The sequence below is a fragment of the Salminus brasiliensis genome, chromosome 8, assembly GCF_030463535.1.
Source record: "Salminus brasiliensis chromosome 8, fSalBra1.hap2, whole genome shotgun sequence".
NCBI classification, from domain to species: Eukaryota; Metazoa; Chordata; class Actinopteri; order Characiformes; family Bryconidae; genus Salminus; species Salminus brasiliensis.
The window spans coordinates 23,041,926-23,061,210 of record NC_132885.1 but is presented as its reverse complement, the minus strand read 5'-3'; the positions used below and the strand labels follow the sequence as shown (position 1 = coordinate 23,061,210).

Genomic DNA, 19,285 nt, shown 5'->3' with positions numbered 1-19,285 from the left:
AGAAAATGATAAGGGTACATATTGAATGTTTTAGCAGGTGTGCGGCTGTTGTTATTTGAAGCCCACTGTTGCTGGTTGCAGCAGTCCCAGACTGGGGCTCTAAGTTATTATTAAAAGTGAAGCGAAATGGAGGCCACTAGAAAGACTAATGGCATACTCTCAAAGAAGTAACGGGCTGCAGCAAAACGGCAAGATGATGCTTTCACTAGGTGCTATCCATCACAATTAGTACATCTTTGTCACCAAGAGAAAACGCTTTCCTTTGCTTTTCTTCCAGGGGTATCAGAGTCTGTTCACAAGACGCTTGCGTTCGCTGTTTGTGGAGCATCAGTCAGAAGGAGAACTAATGGCACCTGCATAGGGGTTTTACTTTCAGTGTGTCACTGAATGTCCTCCTCCTCTATTTTCTTACTCTGTTACTGAGCATTCTCACCTTACGCCAAATTATATTAACACCAGCACAGGCTGTTAGAGGTATGCAGCAAGTCGCTTTCCACGCCATGCTAATTGCTCTGGCAGAAGGATCTCCGCATTTTAGCATCTCGTTTTCTGTGCTCGAATTTGTTTTGAGGTTGCTGGAGATCTTTTTTATTTATTTATTTATTTTTTACAGGGGCATTTTGACAGTCAGCGGTGCACATAAATGGATTTCCATGTTCGTTGCTTCATTTCAGGTTGGAGCCGCTCCACGCCAATTTACGACAGGTGCCAGTGGTGTGCTTTACATAGCCACTACAACAGAAGGTGCACGAGGATAATAAAAGTACTCTGGAAAGCTTTTTGTGGCGAAAGTGTTTATGCCAGATGGTTCTTGTTGGAAATTGAGGTGATTATTTGCTCTCCACGAGGCCTTTAGCAAGACCTTTGCCTGGCTATTTTTTCTGTTCTTAAGTGCACCACTGGACACATTTTCTTTGTGTCTGAGTGCGTACGAGCGAGTATGTAGGCTCGCATGCATCCATGTGTCTCTGTGTAGGTATGCCTGTGGGTGGAAGGATGGTCATGCAGTCATATGTGTGGGTGTTTGAGTGGGCAGTATTTTGAGGGTTTCTTTTCCTCACTTGTCTTAATGTGTAGCAAAACTATGGAAAACTCATGTCCACTTCTCCACCCTGGGTACTCAGGTGTACATTGTATGCCTTAAGCAAGTGCTTCTAATTTTAATGATGCCTGGTAGGGTTAGGGTTAGGGTTAGGGTTAGGGTTAGGACGTCGGCGCTGCTTTTCTGACTATTCTGGTAAGAAGACAGTAAAATGAGTATACTCGCGTATCTCACATTAACGTAATCGGTATCTGTAGACTGGTTGACTGAGAACCAAGGCCAATTACATGTGTGTGTAACAGTGCTTGAGTGTGTGTTCACAATAGTTACCAAGGCTGTAGCTCATTACACAGCACATAGGAACGCCTGCTAACTGTGCTCCGGAACCATCAACCGGGCTCAAGGCAGAGGAGAAAATGCTAATTCAGTGATAAACAGATTAATAAATGAAGCTCTTTCTCAGCCAAAACATTTGATAAGCCTGTAATTCTACTGTGACAGTAACATGCACCGAGGCACATTTTGTGCCGCGTCTTTTCGTGTTGGTGCATCTGGCCGTGACAGCTGAAATGGTTTTATTCTGTTAGTAAACATTCTTTCAGTCCATGTTCAAGGCCAGTGCCTCTGTCTTGGCTCTGTGCCTGCTGCTGCTGTTAAAGGACGACTTCTAATAACATGGTTTGGAGCATCTACCGATAATTTAGGCGGTGCAGTGCAACACTGGACACTAGTTGTATAAGGGTGTTTTCACACTGGAGCCTATTCTCCGGGGCGAGGTCTGCTTGGTCTGAGAGTTCAGTACATTTGGTCAAGTGTGAAAGCTGTTTTCGAGCCCGGGAGTGGTCCGGAGCACCGATCTCTGGTCCTCCTGAAATCAGTGGTCTGGTGCTCACTTGAAGCGGACTCTGGTGCTGTCTGCTGCAGGTTTGGAACCTGTCCCCTCCTGGCACTGCACATGGGGTTGCGTGATTGGGTCATTTTGACACATGACTGCTTCGACTTATCGCTTGCATGGCAAAAGACCTTTTCTCATGAGAATGGCTCCTTATTTGCAGGTGCTCATGTAAAGTGAGTGTTTGTATCAAAGGAAAATTATTAAATGTGATAAATGGAGGAATCTGGATCCTACCGTTTTGCGAAGATTTGCAAAGAAAAATGATGTTAAAACTGTGTGAAAGCAAACAGATAATTAGCTCCTCTTCCAAACCAAACCCAGAATCTGTCCTGAGTGCCTGTGCATTCGGGACAAGTGTGAAACCCTAAGAAATGTATTTATTCATTCAGTCCTTAACTGTCACGATCTGGACATTACAGTCTGGTGCATGCAGTCATATGACAAATATGTGCGAAGACTGATGAACTAAATGTGCCTGTGAAACTCAGAGAACTCAGAGACTGCTTTAAGCAGTTAGCAAATAAGCAACATGCCATTTTTAAGCTTAGCTCAAGCTGATTGCTGTCTGACTATGGCGAGTGCAAATGTGTAGGTGACACACAAGAACTAGAAGAGCCGCCTGCTGCTTTCCAATCTGCAAGGTTTTTCCTCTCTTTTCTTTGGGAGGGTTGGAACAACCTGAAACACTCCTCCTCATGTAGTAGGTGTCTGTGGATCAAGTTTGAGTAGTTATGTAATGGGTCTTTTAATGGCTGTCCGACTGATATACTTTAAAAAGACAAATTTTAAAAGATATAGTGTGGCATGATGATTGGTTGGTGGGGCATTTTGAATGGCTCATGATTGACAAGTTAAGACATGTCAGTTACAAACCTAACATGCAAGCCTTTGTGTACATATTGGCTGCCAGTGCTACAGCAGGACTGTAGCAATGCTTATGACACTCTCATGCTCAAAGAAAAGGTATAAAGATCTTTAAAATCCCCTCAGCTCTTGCTTTCATCCTGCATTATGGCACACTGAGGCAGGGACTCATTGTGATGTATAATGTCGCTTTCAGCCATATTGATCTCTCATTTGTTGGTTATCTGCTCAGAGTGGGGAAAAATACGTCCATTAGAATTCTGTGGTTTAGGTTTAGCTCATTCAAGGTTAATCAAAGCTATTGAACTGATATGGAACAAACAGCTCCCTTCCTAGCCCTCTGATTTTCCCAATCGGCATAATCGATTAGCCATTTGGGACACTGCGTCAAGGGTCCTCCCGAGCTGACGCCCTGTGTAGATTGGACCAGATTGTGATCTAAGATCTTTGGCCCATATCTTTGCCATCTCCTTCCCAATGAGGCCAACCTAATTGAAGAGATTTACCAAGGTTAACCATCATGCTACGTTATCAGTTTGTGCCCCCTGAAATGCTTTCAGATCGTATCCACCTGCCATACACATTTTCGGCACCCACCTACCGGTCAAGTGCAAAAGCAGCCACTGGTGATAGACAGTTCCTATCATTGCGGAGAGATGTGAAGGGAATATGTACTCAGCAGAGCCCCCGACATAAAGTGGGGTCGATATAAATGGTGGTTGTTTGATGCAGAAAAAAAAAGAATCCCGGTCCAATGACTACCTCACATCAAAGTCACAGCCCCAATCAAGCTATAAAGAGGAAATCGAAGAGCATGATGATTGAAGAAATTAAAGTAATTTTACTGACATGAGGCTAGTCTGCAACCTCCTCCTCGCAGCTTAATAGAATTCGACCATACTAGTAACTGAGGGCTCCTGTTCAGAGGGGATGACCTGGAGACCTCTTTTTCTCTGTAATCAGATCAAATGCCTAAAGTGGAAATTGTTCCTGATGAGCAACACTAAGGCAATCATACACGGTTCACACTCCGGATGGCAACAAATGAACACTGACAGTGCCGGTGACCTGTGCAAGCCATTTGCAGGGTCAGGCCTTTTTAGAGGAAGTATATAGATTGTCATTTTCATTCTCAGCAATTGATCCAGTTAGAAAACTGAGATGTGACTCCAATCAGTCTTAGATGTCAGTGTCCACTAGAGCAGCTCTGGGCCCACGCACCTGTAATTCAGAATATTACCCCAGCTACGTACAGTATATGAGACGTTATCTCTTTGAAAATATACGTTTTTTTCACTTCAGTTTTAGGTGATCATCAGCCAAGATGTGTTTGGTTTCCAAATTTTACTTCTTCAGTTAGGCCAAATAACGTAGGGATGCTAAAGTAATGGACACTGAGCATATATAATAAAATATATAAAAAATATATAATAAAAAATAAATTCAGTTATGTCACTTATTTACTTCTTTTGGCTTTTATCAGAATGGAATTTTCTTTGAATCTAAAGAAATAAATGTATTTTATTAGGATGTACTTTGATCCATATAAGTCAGTTTATGTACTTAACTACTAACCAATAACTACTTTCCTAACTTAAACAGTAAAATATATATAAATCAGTTTGCAAACAAAGATAAAATTGCATGCCTGGGACTTTTAGCATTAAAATGTTATACTTAATGTCATTTCCTGTTGCATAAGTTTTATTTTTTTTCCAACAACAAAAGCAGGAAAAATCTTATTTCTTCTGAGGCATGATTTTATCGAGTTCCCTGTAACCTACTGATGACCTACTGGACCTTTTTATATTTGATGTTTTATTATATTATTACTGGGTTTTTTCCCTCTGAACCACAGAGTGAGGGATGTTTGTGCACTTTTGGTCAGGAAGATTGTAGTCTGTTATTGTATTCTGATTGTATTCTGCTCATGTATCTCTGTAAGTGCACTAAAGTGGCAGTGCTCCTTTTAAAACCATCCTTGTCTCCTCCTCAGGCCAGCTACACCTCTCTGTCATGCTTTTTGTGTTTTTGTGTATAAGAGGCGAATGAAGGAGCTTTATGTGCACTGTGCCATTTGTCCCATTGTAGATTTCAGATAAAACATTTCTCCTCTGAAGTTGAATGATAAAAAAGTGCTTGACATTCAATAAATATTACCATTATTATTGCATCAATATTGTATTTTTATGTCCATAAATTACATCAACATCAAGTTTTAGAAGCTATAAAAACAGTTTGTATTAAAAAAAATAGTTTGGATAGCCATTAAATAATGAAATTGGATTGAATAATTGGATTTTGTGGTCGCCACTGCTTTAAAGGACTCCAAGTGGCTTAGCAGTCTAATGCGCTACCATTATGGCCTCAGGGTCATGAGTGCGAATCCCAAGCCATGTCACTTTACCAAAAGAGCACAATTGGCTGTGCTCTCTCCGGGTGGGTAGATGGAGCTCACTCCCCTCATCACTCTTAAGTAATGTTGGCTGTCACTGGGATTTGTTAGTTGGTTAGGTGGAGCTCTTGGACCCACTGCTTTCCTCAGAGTCTGTCGATGCGTGCATAAGTTCTGCAGTTTGGAAAGAGGCGGTGGCTGGCTTCAGGGTACTAGGGATGTTACAAAAACTGCAATGTAATATCCAGTTATCCTAACTTTTACACTGACATCCCCACACTTAATTCTCTTGACTTTTCTTCTTATAAGTGTCTCAGATCAAGGTCACCTTTTCCCTTGCTGCTATGAATTTGTACTGTATAGCCTTCATTCTCGTGCCCCCGGTCCCCTGCTGTCTCAGGGCCGCCCGCCCCCCTCTCTGCAGCACAGAGGCGTAGTCCAGGCTCCACGCCAAGAACAATCTCTGTACTCCTTTGTGGCACACTCCGTCTTCCCAAATGGAAACAACACAAGGGCTCGCTATTTGCAGCAGCACTCCGAGATCACTCACCACTGTGCTGTTTTTTGTGAATGGAGAGAGACCTCATCTCAGGCCAGGGCATGTCGCCAGGCCGGCCTAAAAGTCTGCCTCATTGACTCACACAGGGAAGGGAACATGGATAATGCTTAGGCTATATCTCGTAGTTGGAGTGCACTGCTGAGATGTAGCACAGCCAGGGGTACAGCAGCATTTACATTTACATTTACGGCATTTAGCAGACGCTCTTATCCAGAGCGACTTACAAAGTGCTTTGCTATTTACCCAAGAAAAGCCTTAGCTAGTTAGAATAGACTAATAATTCAAAAGATACCTTTAAGCTTAGACATTACTAAACACAAGACAATAAGGCGACCATAGAACTATTCGTCCAAGTACTCTCGGAAGAGGTGGGTCTTCAGTTTGCGTTTGAAGACAGTGAACGACTCGGCCGTTCGGACACCCAGGGGCAGCTCGTTCCACCACTTTGGTGCCAGGACAGAAAAAAGCCTGGACGCTTGTCTTCCGCGGATTTTGAGGGATGGCGGCTCGAGCCGAGCCGTACTTGCGGCACTTGCGGCACTTAGGCTTCTATACATATAGTGTGCATCCATCACTATTTTTCTGATGTACAAGTGCAACATACTTATTCAGCATCAACAAAGATAGTGACTTTGTTTAGATTTGGTGACCACATTCAGATTTTTTTGCAACAGTGCAATTTATTAATTTATTTATAATAATTTATAAACCTAATTTAATAATAATAGTTATATGAAGATTGATGAGGTATGATCATCACAAAGATTTTAGCTAACATTATCCAACAACTAGCCAGAGCATTGCAACCATAGTCAACATAGGAAGACATCTCCATCTTTGCCATTTCTACTTGTTGATGTGATGTGGCAGTTAACCTTTACATTGTGTCTAGATTTTATGATGAATGGACCAATAGAAAGGCTCAAAAATTACTCAATAAAATTGTCTTAGAAGCAAAGAAGTCCTTCTGTAAATTTGCCGTGTTGACAGTACAAGGATTTGGCCATACATAATATTACAGGTTTTTAAACAGTTATAACAACATTTTTATGCACTTTGGGAAAATCAACAGGTTTCCAAATATATATTAAGATTTTATAACATACATTATGTGCCTCAGATTAGTGTTGTGTTAATGATTTTGTGTTTTGTTATATACAGCAATAAGAATATAGATTTAAATAAGCTTTATGAAAATGAAAAATTGATGTTTTGTTCAGTATTTAGCTTTTTGGGAACAACAACAGGTTATTAAATAATTATTAATAGACCATTTCTTTTTTATATTATCATAACCTTTGACTTAAATGTATAAAATATTTATACAGTATTATAATGATACTATTATTATTTTGATGTTTAATCTATATATTTTTTTTTTATGGCATTACATTTACTTATTATCTGCAGCTCTATTCATTGTTTTTGACACATTTTAACTCCAAAGCTTATTAGTGTGTAACTGCTGGGATTTCTGTGCAAACAGGTGGGCAACGGAGCAATAGAAGTGTGTAATAATACTTTCAGACCACTGATGGGCCCTTGGGCATATAAGGAGTACTTATATATATATATATATATATATATATATATATATATATATATATATATATATATATATATATATATATAATTTTTACAGCCTCGCATTATTTAAAACACTATTTTTAGTATTATTAGTTAGACAAAACCTGCATATAATGACAATGCTACGTGCTTGTTTGCAGCTTTATACAAAGGTTTTCTACAAATGAAACACATCGATTCTGGACTTGGAATTGTAGAGTACGTACATGATAATGGCATGGAACCATGTGCCACATGGACAGACAGACGTGTTGGTTTTGTAGCTTTTGAGAAATGAATGATTCGTCTGCTTTAACAGGTGGGAAGCTGTGGTGGGCAGACGACGATCTGGCCCAGTTGGGGACGATCGCCAAGCGAGATGGCCGCAACCCTATGGTGCTGCGCAATAAGACCAGCGGAGTGGTGCACATGAAAGTGTACGACAGAGACGGGCAGAAAGGTGAGGCTCCAGTCAGAAAGCTCTGAATACTTGTAGACTGGGGTGACATTGAGGTGCTCAGCCAAAAGGAGTTTAAAGGTACCTAATGTGTCCCATACAGTTAGATACATTTACAAATGGTGTTTTCATCTGCTCCTGATTTATTTCTGCATTTGTTATAATGACTTTTACAGCTTTTCATCCAAATACTACATTAGGTTTGATAACACAAATATATCCTGCCTTTCTTTTCGATGCGTAAAAGTGCACTCTGGCCTGGAGATTTATTGGGGAATCACTTTTCCATTTTGTGAGTTATTAGGCCGATAATTTAGGGTAATGGCAGCTCCATTAACAGCATTGCTGTGGATCCCACTAAACTGTCCAGTCGAATAACAAATGACCATTAAGCAAGCCCCGATGTGAATCTGTCCGGCCTCCAAACTTCTCCAGCAGCAATTAGCCGCTCTATTCATATTCAGACCTGTCTCATTACTGTCTGTTTTGGGCTAGGTGAGCTATCCTTGGGAGCATGGCAGGGTAGATGCTTCCTACGTATGTCCCTTCAGTTATTCAGGGATTATTATGAATCATGAAGTATGAGTTTGAGAAACTTTTGTTGAAGTTTGCACTCTTGTGGGTGTTGTGTTGTGTCTCTCAGGGAGGAATGCCTGCCAGTTAAACAATGGCGGCTGTTCCCAGCTCTGTCTGCCAACATCTGAGAATACTCGCAGCTGTGCGTGCACCGTGGGCTACAACCTGCGTACTGACCGGCTCTCCTGTGAAGGTAGGCAGTGCTCCCAGCTCCAGACATACTATGGCTGTGGCTTGTTGCTATGGTTGAGCAGTATAAATAAATGCCCAGCCTTCTTTACCGATGTGTTCAGTACAGGCAAAGCTGTTTTACTGGAAGACTTTAAAACGAAAAAAGCACCACATGGCTTCATATGCCTAATCATTGATGAAGTCACTAGTATTACATTTGATTTACATGTACATTGTTGGCATTTAGCGGACCCTTGTATCCACAGTGACTTACAGACGTGTGTTGCTCTTCATTTAGAGAATATTTCTAGCTAGTGTAAACAGGATCCAGTCCAGAAATACCTCCAAGCTTAGAAACTGCCCAATACAAAAGTCTGTATAGATACCTAGATACAAACATGCATAATACTGAATAAATAGCCACATAAACACACTGCAATGTCAAAGAATCATAGGTAGGCATGAGTCCAATCACAATATCACAATAAGAACAATAAGGCTGATTTAAGTGCTCTTGAGCGAGATGGTCTTCAGACGGTGTTTGAGGATTGCAAGCTCCTCTGCCTTTCGGGCACCCAGGGGAAGTTCGTTCCTCCACCACAGTGCCAGGACAGGGTCTAGAGTCAAGTCTAGATGCTTGCCTTCTGTACATGTTGAGGAATGGTGGGTCAAGCCGAGCCATCTATGAAGTTCGAAGGGCTCCTGGCATGGGTCAGGTTTTGACCATTGCCATCAAGTACTGAGTGGGTGGTGCATTTTTGGCTTTGTTGGCCAGCTTCAGGGTTTTAAATCTGATGCGGGAAGCCACAGGAAGGCAGTGAAGAGAGCGCAGTGGAGGTGCTGATGGCTGATTTCATGAAATGTTAACATGTGCACAACATTTTTGAAGAATTTGTGGCCTTTTGTCCTCAATTTGCCACTTGGTTGCCAAGTACTCTTGTGTTTAAATGAGCTAGCAACGGATTTGCGTTTCTAAATAACGAGGTTATTTTGTATTGTTTTTGGAGGTGCATGAAAGGTGAGCCACATAGAGCTCTTGATACTTTATGTTTAGCTATGCACAGTTAGCTGCTTTATGTTTAGCTATGTGGTCCTCTGGTTCTGGAAGACCGGATTCCTGCACACTTGTGTGTTTTCTGATTCAACTCATGCATTAATTGCCAGGTTTAGCAGATGTGCTAGAGCATGAAAATCAGCAAACTGTGCTCTTCACCCTTGATTTACAGATCTTGCAATAGCCACTAGCTATCACATGATGCTACCAGTGCTAAGAGGGTGAAGGCAAGCATGTGCTTCTTCAGTGTGACGTAAAGCCAGACTCTTCTCTTATGTTCTACTACTCTCTGGCTCTCTGGCCACAAATGGCTGTGGCATCACTGAAGATTAAACCATCAATCTCTTGATGCCGATGCTTAGACAGAACAGCCCATGACAATAAAGTAAAAACAGTGAAGAAATACATGTCAAAAGCTTATGCCATCGATCAGATATTATACTGATGGTGTTTTAATTCTCAGCACAGCAGTGACACTGATATGGTGATGGCATGGTAGTGTGGTATGAGTGTATCAGGTGCTGAGATTGTTATACATGTAACTGTCACTGTTCACTGTGGTCGGAAGCTGATAAAGTGGACGTTGTATGTGCAGCTTTTCTATTCTCCTTCTTTGATAGGCCTTAGCTCCTTTCTAATGTACTCCATCCATGAAGGGGTGCGTGGAATCTCTCTGGACCCCACTGACCACACAGAGACCCTGATGCCCATCAGTGGCACCCTTTTTGCAGTAGGAGTGGACTTCCATGCAGGTAACATCCATCACTCTGTCAATTCCTATGCTCTCTTAGTCTTTGTCTGCTTCTCTCTCTCTCTTTCTATCCTCCTTCTCTCCGTCTCTGTCTCTCTGCATGTGTTTAGAACTGAACTGCTCTCAGCATTCATGTACTTTCCACCTTCTTTAAACAGTCTCCATGCGTTCGCATCAAAGATTAAGCCTGTACTATTTTCTACATATCACATTTTTCATGTTGTTTACTGTCAGACATGCAATCTAATATTAGCTGCACAGTTTCTTACCTGATTAAAAAGGGCCGAACAAGCCTGTAGATCACATTTTGTAGAGATAAAGGGTTGAGATGGGCTAAGTAAGTTTACGCTGGAGGCACCTTAGATAAATGCTCCTTCATATCTCCTAAAACCAGCATCATAAGGGACGCAAACTAATATATTGGACAATCCATCAAATGGAAGTAAGGTACAGTAGGCAGGGCCGCGCGCAAGCCTGACGGCACTCTGTAGTGTGTTTTTTTTTTTTGTCATTCTATGCATTATTCATGCCATGAATGGGCTGTTCTGAAGTGAATTTGTCACTGCTCACAGATGCGAGATGATTCACCCTGTTTATAAGAGAATTCAGTAGTGACAAGTAGCAGGAAAAGTGAGTGTAGGGGAAGCAGTCCTTGTGTGGTGCCTCCATATTATCATATAAAAAGCTAGTCATGTAAAATAGGCCTTGGTTTCAATGAAAGAATTCACTCATAGGCAGACAAATAGCCACATCATACTAACAGCCAACATCATACTGTGTTCTACAGTCAAACTAGGACCTTGTATTTCTGAGAATGTAAATATATGAAATTTTTTATGTAATGGTGCCATTCTCAAAAGAAGGAAAGCTCAAATGTACTTTGTTCAAATTGTACAGGACATGCAGTCATGTGAAAAAATAGGACGCCTCAAACCTTGTTGTTGTTGTTTTTTCATATTTAGCCATTTGGGTATTTGTAGTTTCTAAAGTGTAATTAATGCAAGTGCAAGTTTAGAACATGGTTAGAGAAATTTTTGGAGGAATCTGTCCTATTTAAACCTCAGACATTTACTTTGGTTTGCTCTTCGTGGTTGAAGTGAGTGGTATCACCATGGTCAGATCCAGAGAGCTCTCTGAAGCCTGCAGAAAGAAGGTTGCAGATGCATTTGAATGTGGGAAAGGGTTGTAAACAATTACAAATGAGCCATTCCACTGCATTGTAAAAAACAACAATACAACAAATACTTTTGTAATCATCCGTAAGTAAATTTTTTTTTTAGCAAACAGATTAGCTTGCTGAAACAGTACAGATTATTTTGTCCAGGCCGTTAAAAATCTCACTTTAAGACAACTATAAAATGTGTGACCAGCGGTAATGCACAAGTGAACACTGCAGTACCCAACCAACATAGCCACACTCAGCAATTCAGAAAATGCTAACTTGTTCTTCAGCCTTCAAAACTGAGGCCAGACAGTCAGCCATTGCATAAAATACCACATCATACTTAAGAGAAGGTAGTCCATGGGAAACGACTACACGTTGACAGTGAGTAAAGGAGTGCAGAGACATGCCCGATATGCAAATAGATGATGCCAGGAGCCAATGCAAAAGTTTCAGGAACTACGTGTGGGAGCATTGTTAAAAGCCCCTGGTATGCAAGACTAAGAAGCCCCATAGCATTTGTCTGTGTGCCTTAGCTTAATCAACCAGTCATGTTGCATAACACAAAATTGCTTCTTCAGATCACACAGAAAGCCTTGTTGGCATATCAGGGCGAAATCTGTAGGCCTAACATGCTTTTGCTTGGTCATGCAAAGTAATTCAGATAATTTACAAGTAGAGAACGTTTAAGGCTACTGCCAACATTGCCTGGTCAGGTTGTCCTTGCACATTCAGCCCTAGAGGAGACCATAAGATGCATAAGGAAGTCTCCAACGATCCTAAAATGTCATCACCGAACCTACACGTAGCTCCTACCATGTCTAGATGATGTCTAGAAGTACAGGATCAGAAAGAGACTGCACAAGTTTGATTTTCATCGGCAGTGTGCACCTGGCTGTCAAGAAAAAACACAAGTGTAAGCAAGTGAAAGTTTTAATTGCTTAGATGGAAGCTTAGTTAGGTCAAACCGAGCCGTGAAATCACAGCCCTCCAGCCTCTCCTGTCTCCAGATTTGGGGAACCGAGGGAAGCCAGGCTAAAAGTGCTGACCTCAGCTAAAGGGCTAGAATGGACAGATGGCCAGAGAGTCTCTCTACTCTTGTCCCCCTATGCTCCCATGCTCCCTTGCTCCCTCATCTACATCGCCCAGCAGAGCTGAGCCCAGTTCAGGTGAGCAGGAGGCAGAGCCTGAGCCCAGCTCAGCCCATGACAGCTGATTACATCCGCATACTGTTTGCATGTCATTACCAGGCAGCTTGTTGGAGCGTGAAACGAATGGAGGCCTTCCAGCTGGCTGCCGTCACATGCAAGAGATCTGTTAGCTGGGTGCAAATTCCGCATTTACAGGAGGGTGCAAATAAACTGAACGTTTCCACACCACAGGCTCCATGACCACGGCCATTTACAGGGCAAAAACAGCGAAGATGTTGTTTGCCGCTGTCAAATTATGCATTCAGCCCCTAGTGATAACTTGCAAGTGCTGGAGATCAGCATATTTAGTGTTTTATGATAATCACGGGTAATTGTATGCTCTAAAATATGTCATCAGTATTGCAGGGGAGTTTAAATACTGTGTGGAGATCATGCAGATGCTCTATTTGAATAAATCAACAAGAGTAACCGCAACCACTTTGCCCAGGTACAGTACACCTGTCACACCATGCAATGAAGTTGTAAGACATTGCAGTATATGGAGCATGGAAATCAGCCCCTCGCTCAGTGTTTTGGCTGTTGTTGTGAAAAATGACCTCCTGTCCGCAGGCAATGACACAGTCTACTGGACAGACATGGGCCTGAACCGCATCTCCAGAGCCAAGAGGGACCAGACATGGAGAGAACACATTATTACCACTGGCATCAGCAGGGTGGAGGGCATCGCGGTGGACTGGATTGCTGGTCAGAATGATTTGATGTTGTTAAACGCTGCATGTGTTACTATAATGAGGGCTGGCGGTTGATGGTCTGTAGTACTTTCCGAATGGGGTTAGTTTTTTTTTTTTTTTTAATAGTAGGTTTTTATTATAGTAGATGTTCTATAACTTATTTTTTATCTACTATAAAACTGGCAAAATAACGCCAGGTTATATTCATGTCATGAATAAGCTTGTGTTGGTAAATATGTATGTATTATGAGAAAGGAGTTTTGTTAAGCTGGTCTGTCCTACTTCAAGTGTGCAATGATGCTAAACATGAAAACCTGTAATGGTATGTGTATTGTTGCAGTCACCCAAAAACCCTGTTTCTCCAAAAATGGCAACTTTACAGGAGATGGAAAAATCCTGAAATTACTTTAGTTGGATGGTCCATTGAAAATGTCTTGTAGAAGCTCATCTGACATGACATTCAACTAACCTTCAGCTGAATGTCTATTAAATGCAACTGAACTCTAAGTTGAATGTAAATGGTTGTCTATTGAATGTAACCCCATACCTAAACCTAACCCTAACCTTATCCTTACAATTAAATCAACCCTAAATCCTAACCTTATTCTTGCCCTTTAATCAACCCTAAATCCTGACCTTATTCTTACCCTTAAATCAACACTAAATCCTAACCCTAACTTTAACCTAACCCTTAAATAAACCCTAAATCCTAACCCTAACCTTTTTCGTACCCTTAAATCAACCCTAAATCCTAATCTTATTCTTACCTTCAAATCAACCCTAAATCCTAACCCTAACCTTATTCTTACCCTTAAATCAACCCTAAATCCTAATCTTATTCTTACCTTTAAATCAACCCTAAATCCTAACCCTAACCTTATTCTTACCCTTAAATCAACCCTAAATCCTAACCCTAACCTTATACTTATCCTTAAAATAACCCTAAATCCTAACCTTATTCTTACCTTTAAATCAACACTAAATCCTAACCCTAACCTTATTCTTACCCTTAAATAAACCCTAAATCCTAACCTTATTCTTACCTTTAAATCAACCATAAATCCTAACCTTATTCTTACCCTTAAATCAACACTAAATCCTAACCATAACTTTAACTTTACCCTTGAATCAACCAGAAGTCCTAACCATAACCTTATTAGCTTAGATCCTAACCTTAGCCTTATTCTTACCCTTAAATCAACCCTAAATCCTAACCTTAACCTAAACCTTAAATCTAACCCTAAAAAATGGAATGTTAAGGTTAGGGTTAGGTGTAAATTCAACTGAACATTAGAGTTCAGTTGAATTTAAGAGACATTTAGTTCAATGTCATATAAGCATCTACGAGACATCTATATTGGACCATCCAAGTAAAGCAAAAATAGAAATAATGTACAGTATGTAACTTTATGTGTAGTCTAGATAGCATATGCTAATGCTACCTACCAAGTAGTCAAATTTATAATTAATCTTAGAGCTAATTTTTTGCTTCAGGCTGATAACATTCTAAGTAACCAGTAATTCTTTCATGCAAATTAGTAGTAAACATTAGTAAACAGATCCCTTCTAAATAGTTTTCTGAGTTGTTTCCTAACCAATGGTGATTGTGCCTTAATGGAATGATACTCTGTACTTTAACTGAAAATCCTGTCAATTTTCAACCACAAAGGTAATCTTTACTGGACTGACCACGGCCTCAATCTCATTGAAATCGCTCGTCTGAATGGCATGTACCGGTCAGTGGTGATTTCAGAGGAGCTGGACCAGCCTAGAGCCATCGCTGTGCATCCACAGAGAGGGTAGGTCACTGCATCAGAACGCGCTGAAATGAAGATCACACATTGATTTTCTCATGCGTTTCATCATTACTGACCTAAAAGCACCAGACAGGTCCACAGTGTTTGCCCTTTAAATATTTTTCTCAGTTGACAGACATTCACTGAAATTCAGAGCTCTGTTCAGTGAGCTGAACCCAGACTGAAATAAATAGTCTGTCAGACTTCTGTTGTGGTCAGAACCCATTTTGAGAATATGCATCACCAGAATTGGAGAAGAAGTGTGCTTGTTTTTGGTCTGCATGGGGCTAAAATAACCTCTTGATTCCACTTCAGCAATTTCGAACCGAATCATGAAACTGGCCTTTGGTAATGGTGCTTCTTAGCCGTTATGCCATCAAGCTATCTAATGTACCTGGTGGGCCTCCTGTTTTAGCCCCAGATCTAAATGAAGTTTGCTGTACTTACGTTAAGCAGTGCATATAAGGAGTCAAACTGAGAGGTTGTGGTTTCCTCTGATGTTATGATTTCTCTGTTTTCCTTAAGTACTTATGAGCTTTTTCTTTTTCTATGTGACATGAAAAGGAGTGAGTTGTTTCTACTCTGTGAAATCACCCACAGAGAGAAGCATTACAAAGGCATATCAAGGTTTTTCCTGTTAATAGCACATGGCAGAAATAACTGTGTACTCCCAGTTAGTGTGCTCCAAACACAACACAGCCAGTTATATTAGAAACCTCTTTTCCAAAACCAGTACAGATACTGAAACGTAGCACTGGCTGATATCAGTACTGATTTATTTCCAAAGAAAGTACTAAGCTTGAAATGAGCTATTTTACTAGAAGCATTTTACTTTAAAATAGCAGCTTCAAAATCATTGTGATGCTTCACTGGCTTGTAATAGAGAGAATGGCATCTCTGTCATTTCCGCTCCAGGCTGGAATGCTGCTAACTGCAGTATGGAAGTTCAGTGGAGCAGCATAAGATTTCTTGCAAGAGTGATGTTTGAGTAAAGTCCTTTTAGATTACCTTATCAATTCACATGCTTCGTTTTCTGTATTCTTTAGAGCTCTCTACTACTATCTCTTACAGCCGTATTGACTAAAGAATATGTGAAAATTAGTTGTAGGAAAGGGTAGCATTAACTTTCATTTCTAACAAAGATACTGATGGTGAAACTGAAAACCTCTCATTACTATCACCGGGTATCATTACCATCACAACACGTGTAGTGTTGGTAATGACATGTTGCAGTAATGACAGTTTTCTCTTTTTTCAGGGAAAATGACCCTCGGCCATGAATTTTCTAACACTACTTAACATCTTCATTATGTTATTAATCATCATTCATTGAATATTGCTGTAATGGTGTAAATGGTAATGATGCTGAGTAAATCTACTTCTACCTCAGGATGAATGAATGATTACTCCCTTTTTCTTTGCTGGCATGTGCTCCCCTGTCAGTCTTTGTTCTAAAATATGCAAAAATTGTGTGTATATATATATATATATATATATATATATATATATATATATATATATGTGTGTGTGTGTGTGTGTGTGTGTGTGTGTGTGAACACAAATAATACATTATACTTTTAAGTAACTATCAAAAACATTTTTTAATTGGAGCACAGAATGTTTAATGTCTGGGTTGTGGACAAGGTAAAAAACTAGCAAAGTGTTGATGTTTAAAACGTTAAAAAGAAAATATGAATCATAATGTTTTGGGTACACGCACACACACACACACAAACACATACACATATTTATTTATAACTTGTTATGGATATGGTTATTGAAAGTGATTTCTTCCATTAGGGGAACTTTTATGTTTCCCTAGGTTATGCATTCATGGTAAAATAAAAGGAAAATCAGAAACATAAATAGCTTAGGTGCTGAATATAATATGGTGGTGCAATAATAAAAAAATATATTCAGTATGTGAGCTATTTATTTTTTTATTCTAACATTAATGCATAACCTGGGGCAAAGTTATCTAAAATAAAAATCTAAAATAAGAATATAAACTTTAACATTAAACAAGCACACATAGGGCTTTGCTATGCTCAGATTGTTAAACTTTGTAGTTGCAGATAAACTATGCTGAATTCTGGTGCTGCTGCAGCCCTCCCCACCACCCTTACGTCCGTCCTGCTTCTCTGTCAAGATAATACATATATAAACAATGGGGGCAGGCTGGTGGACCTTGAGGACTTTATGACACACATACAAAAGAAATGGGATGATGACTGTGTGGTTATGACGGGATTTTACTTTGACTGACGTTGCCTTAGTCATGCAAGCACAACAGTTTCCAGAAGTTTAAAAGAGGCTTTAAATAACTAGTGCCCAATTTTCTTGTTGCTATTGTCTTCATCTGTCCTTTAACAGTTACTTATTCTGGACGGAGTGGGGAAAGAGCCCTTGCATAGGCCGAGCACGGCTGGACGGTTCAGATCAAGTCACGCTTGTTAGTTCTGGTATTGCCTGGCCCAATGGGATCTCCATTGACTATGAGGTACTCACTCTCTCTCTCTCTCTGTCTCTACCTCATCCTCCCTGATCCTCTGGCCCTGATGCCGAGTACACTGCCTACACCCCAGTCTTGCTCCCCATCGCTCTTCTCCTGCTGCTGATAAAATGGACCTGTGCAAAAAAGGAGACGCGCTGATGTGCATTTTCAAATTGCTTTCCAGGAAAATAGATTATACTGGTGCGACGCCCGAACCGACAAGATAGAGAGGATCAACCTTGAGACTGGGGAGAGCCGGGAGATTGTACTGTCAGCCGCCAACGTGGACCTATTCTCCGTGGCTGTGTTCGGGGCTTACATCTACTGGTCTGACAGGTAATTTATTATTTTACTAAATGCTGTGCTTTCCAAAGTGGCCCACAAAGCCCAGCTGCTACAGTCTCAAAGGATTAACCCCTTCCACTCAAGGGCACTACAAGACCTGGCATAAGCCTCTGGCGTTCCTCAGGAACATCCCTAGCTTTATGTAAATGACGTGTACTGTAACTAAATGTCATCGTCAAGGTGAGCTTGGCTCAGATAGTGTGCTTGAAGCAGCTGGCCTGTGTATTCAAATAAGCTTTGCTGCTTTTAATTAGATAAATGCCATTGATTACACTGATGCCAGCCTCCTTCTCTGTTTCCCACCTCGTTGCTGACTATGGCAGAGCTCATGCCAATGGCTCCATCCGGCGTGGGCTCAAAAATGACGCTACCGAGGCTGTGACGATGAGGAGCGGCCTGGGCGTCAACCTGAAGGACGTGAAAGTCTTTAATAGAGGCCGGGAGAAAGGTTGAGGTTTCAACTTAATGTTCTTATTATTTTCCATTGCTGGCGCTTTCTTTGGTGGCTCTTCTTTGTTTTACCAAGTTACTCCAAAATAGAAGAACCTCAGATTTGCAGCCATTGATACACACTCTATGTCCAAAAGTATGTAGACACTTTCTGATCTCATGTTACTTTTTATAAGTAAACTGTCTTATTGTATTAAAGCTGTATTTAGTACAGTGACAGCCTTTATTCTTCTGAGAAGGCCTTATGCTTGCTTTTAGAACATCTGAGTGGAGTCAGGTACTGATGTCAGAGGATTAGCTCTGAACCAAAGGTTTCCGATTGTGTTCAAGAACTTCAGAGCTAATTTCCCAACCCTGGTCCTGTAGTGTTTTCTTATACTAGCATACCCTCCTTAACCTTTGGGTTAGAGAAAACACTCAAATCTGCAGTGGGGTACACCAGGATCACGGTTGGGAAGCACTGCTCCAGAGAAGAGGGGTAGTATAAAGTTCCAGCCCAGTGCTAGGGGGCTTTATACCCCTCTAGACAATGCTTGGCATTGAGCATGACCTTCATGCTCATGTACTGCTGCTCCAGCGAATCCATGGAGATTATACAAGCTGCATGTGTGCAATTAAAATGCTGTGTCAGCAGTGGGTACACATTAAATTCGCAAATCTGTGTACTTTTGGACATGTAATGCAATTATTTCCTGTGAATTGTCTTCTAAAGAGCTATAATCAGCGGAATTGTTGTGAGGTTAGAGATTTACACCCCAGGCTTTAAGTGATACACTTTGTTTTAGTGACTATATTAGCATAATGCATTAGTCTTTTTGTATTTGAT

The 19,285-nt window shown here is 40.7% G+C and overlaps 1 protein-coding gene across 5 annotated transcripts in view; it reads left to right on the top strand.

The window, feature by feature from the left end:
* The window catches only part of lrp1bb (low density lipoprotein receptor-related protein 1Bb), a 374,780-nt gene that overhangs the window by 251,240 nt on the left and 104,255 nt on the right, over nucleotides 1-19,285 (top strand). For all 5 annotated transcript variants that reach the window (XR_011980029.1, XM_072686149.1, XM_072686147.1 and 2 more), the window contains 8 exons: nucleotides 7,641-7,781; nucleotides 8,422-8,547; nucleotides 10,200-10,331; nucleotides 13,253-13,387; nucleotides 15,044-15,173; nucleotides 17,544-17,670; nucleotides 17,849-18,000; nucleotides 18,333-18,457. Coding sequence is in view for 4 of the 5 variants with exons in the window: in XM_072686149.1 (XP_072542250.1) it covers nucleotides 7,641-7,781; nucleotides 8,422-8,547; nucleotides 10,200-10,331; nucleotides 13,253-13,387; nucleotides 15,044-15,173; nucleotides 17,544-17,670; nucleotides 17,849-18,000; nucleotides 18,333-18,457 (1,068 nt within the window). In the remaining variant the exon portion in view is untranslated. The remainder of the gene's footprint in view (nucleotides 1-7,640; nucleotides 7,782-8,421; nucleotides 8,548-10,199; nucleotides 10,332-13,252; nucleotides 13,388-15,043; nucleotides 15,174-17,543; nucleotides 17,671-17,848; nucleotides 18,001-18,332; nucleotides 18,458-19,285) is intronic.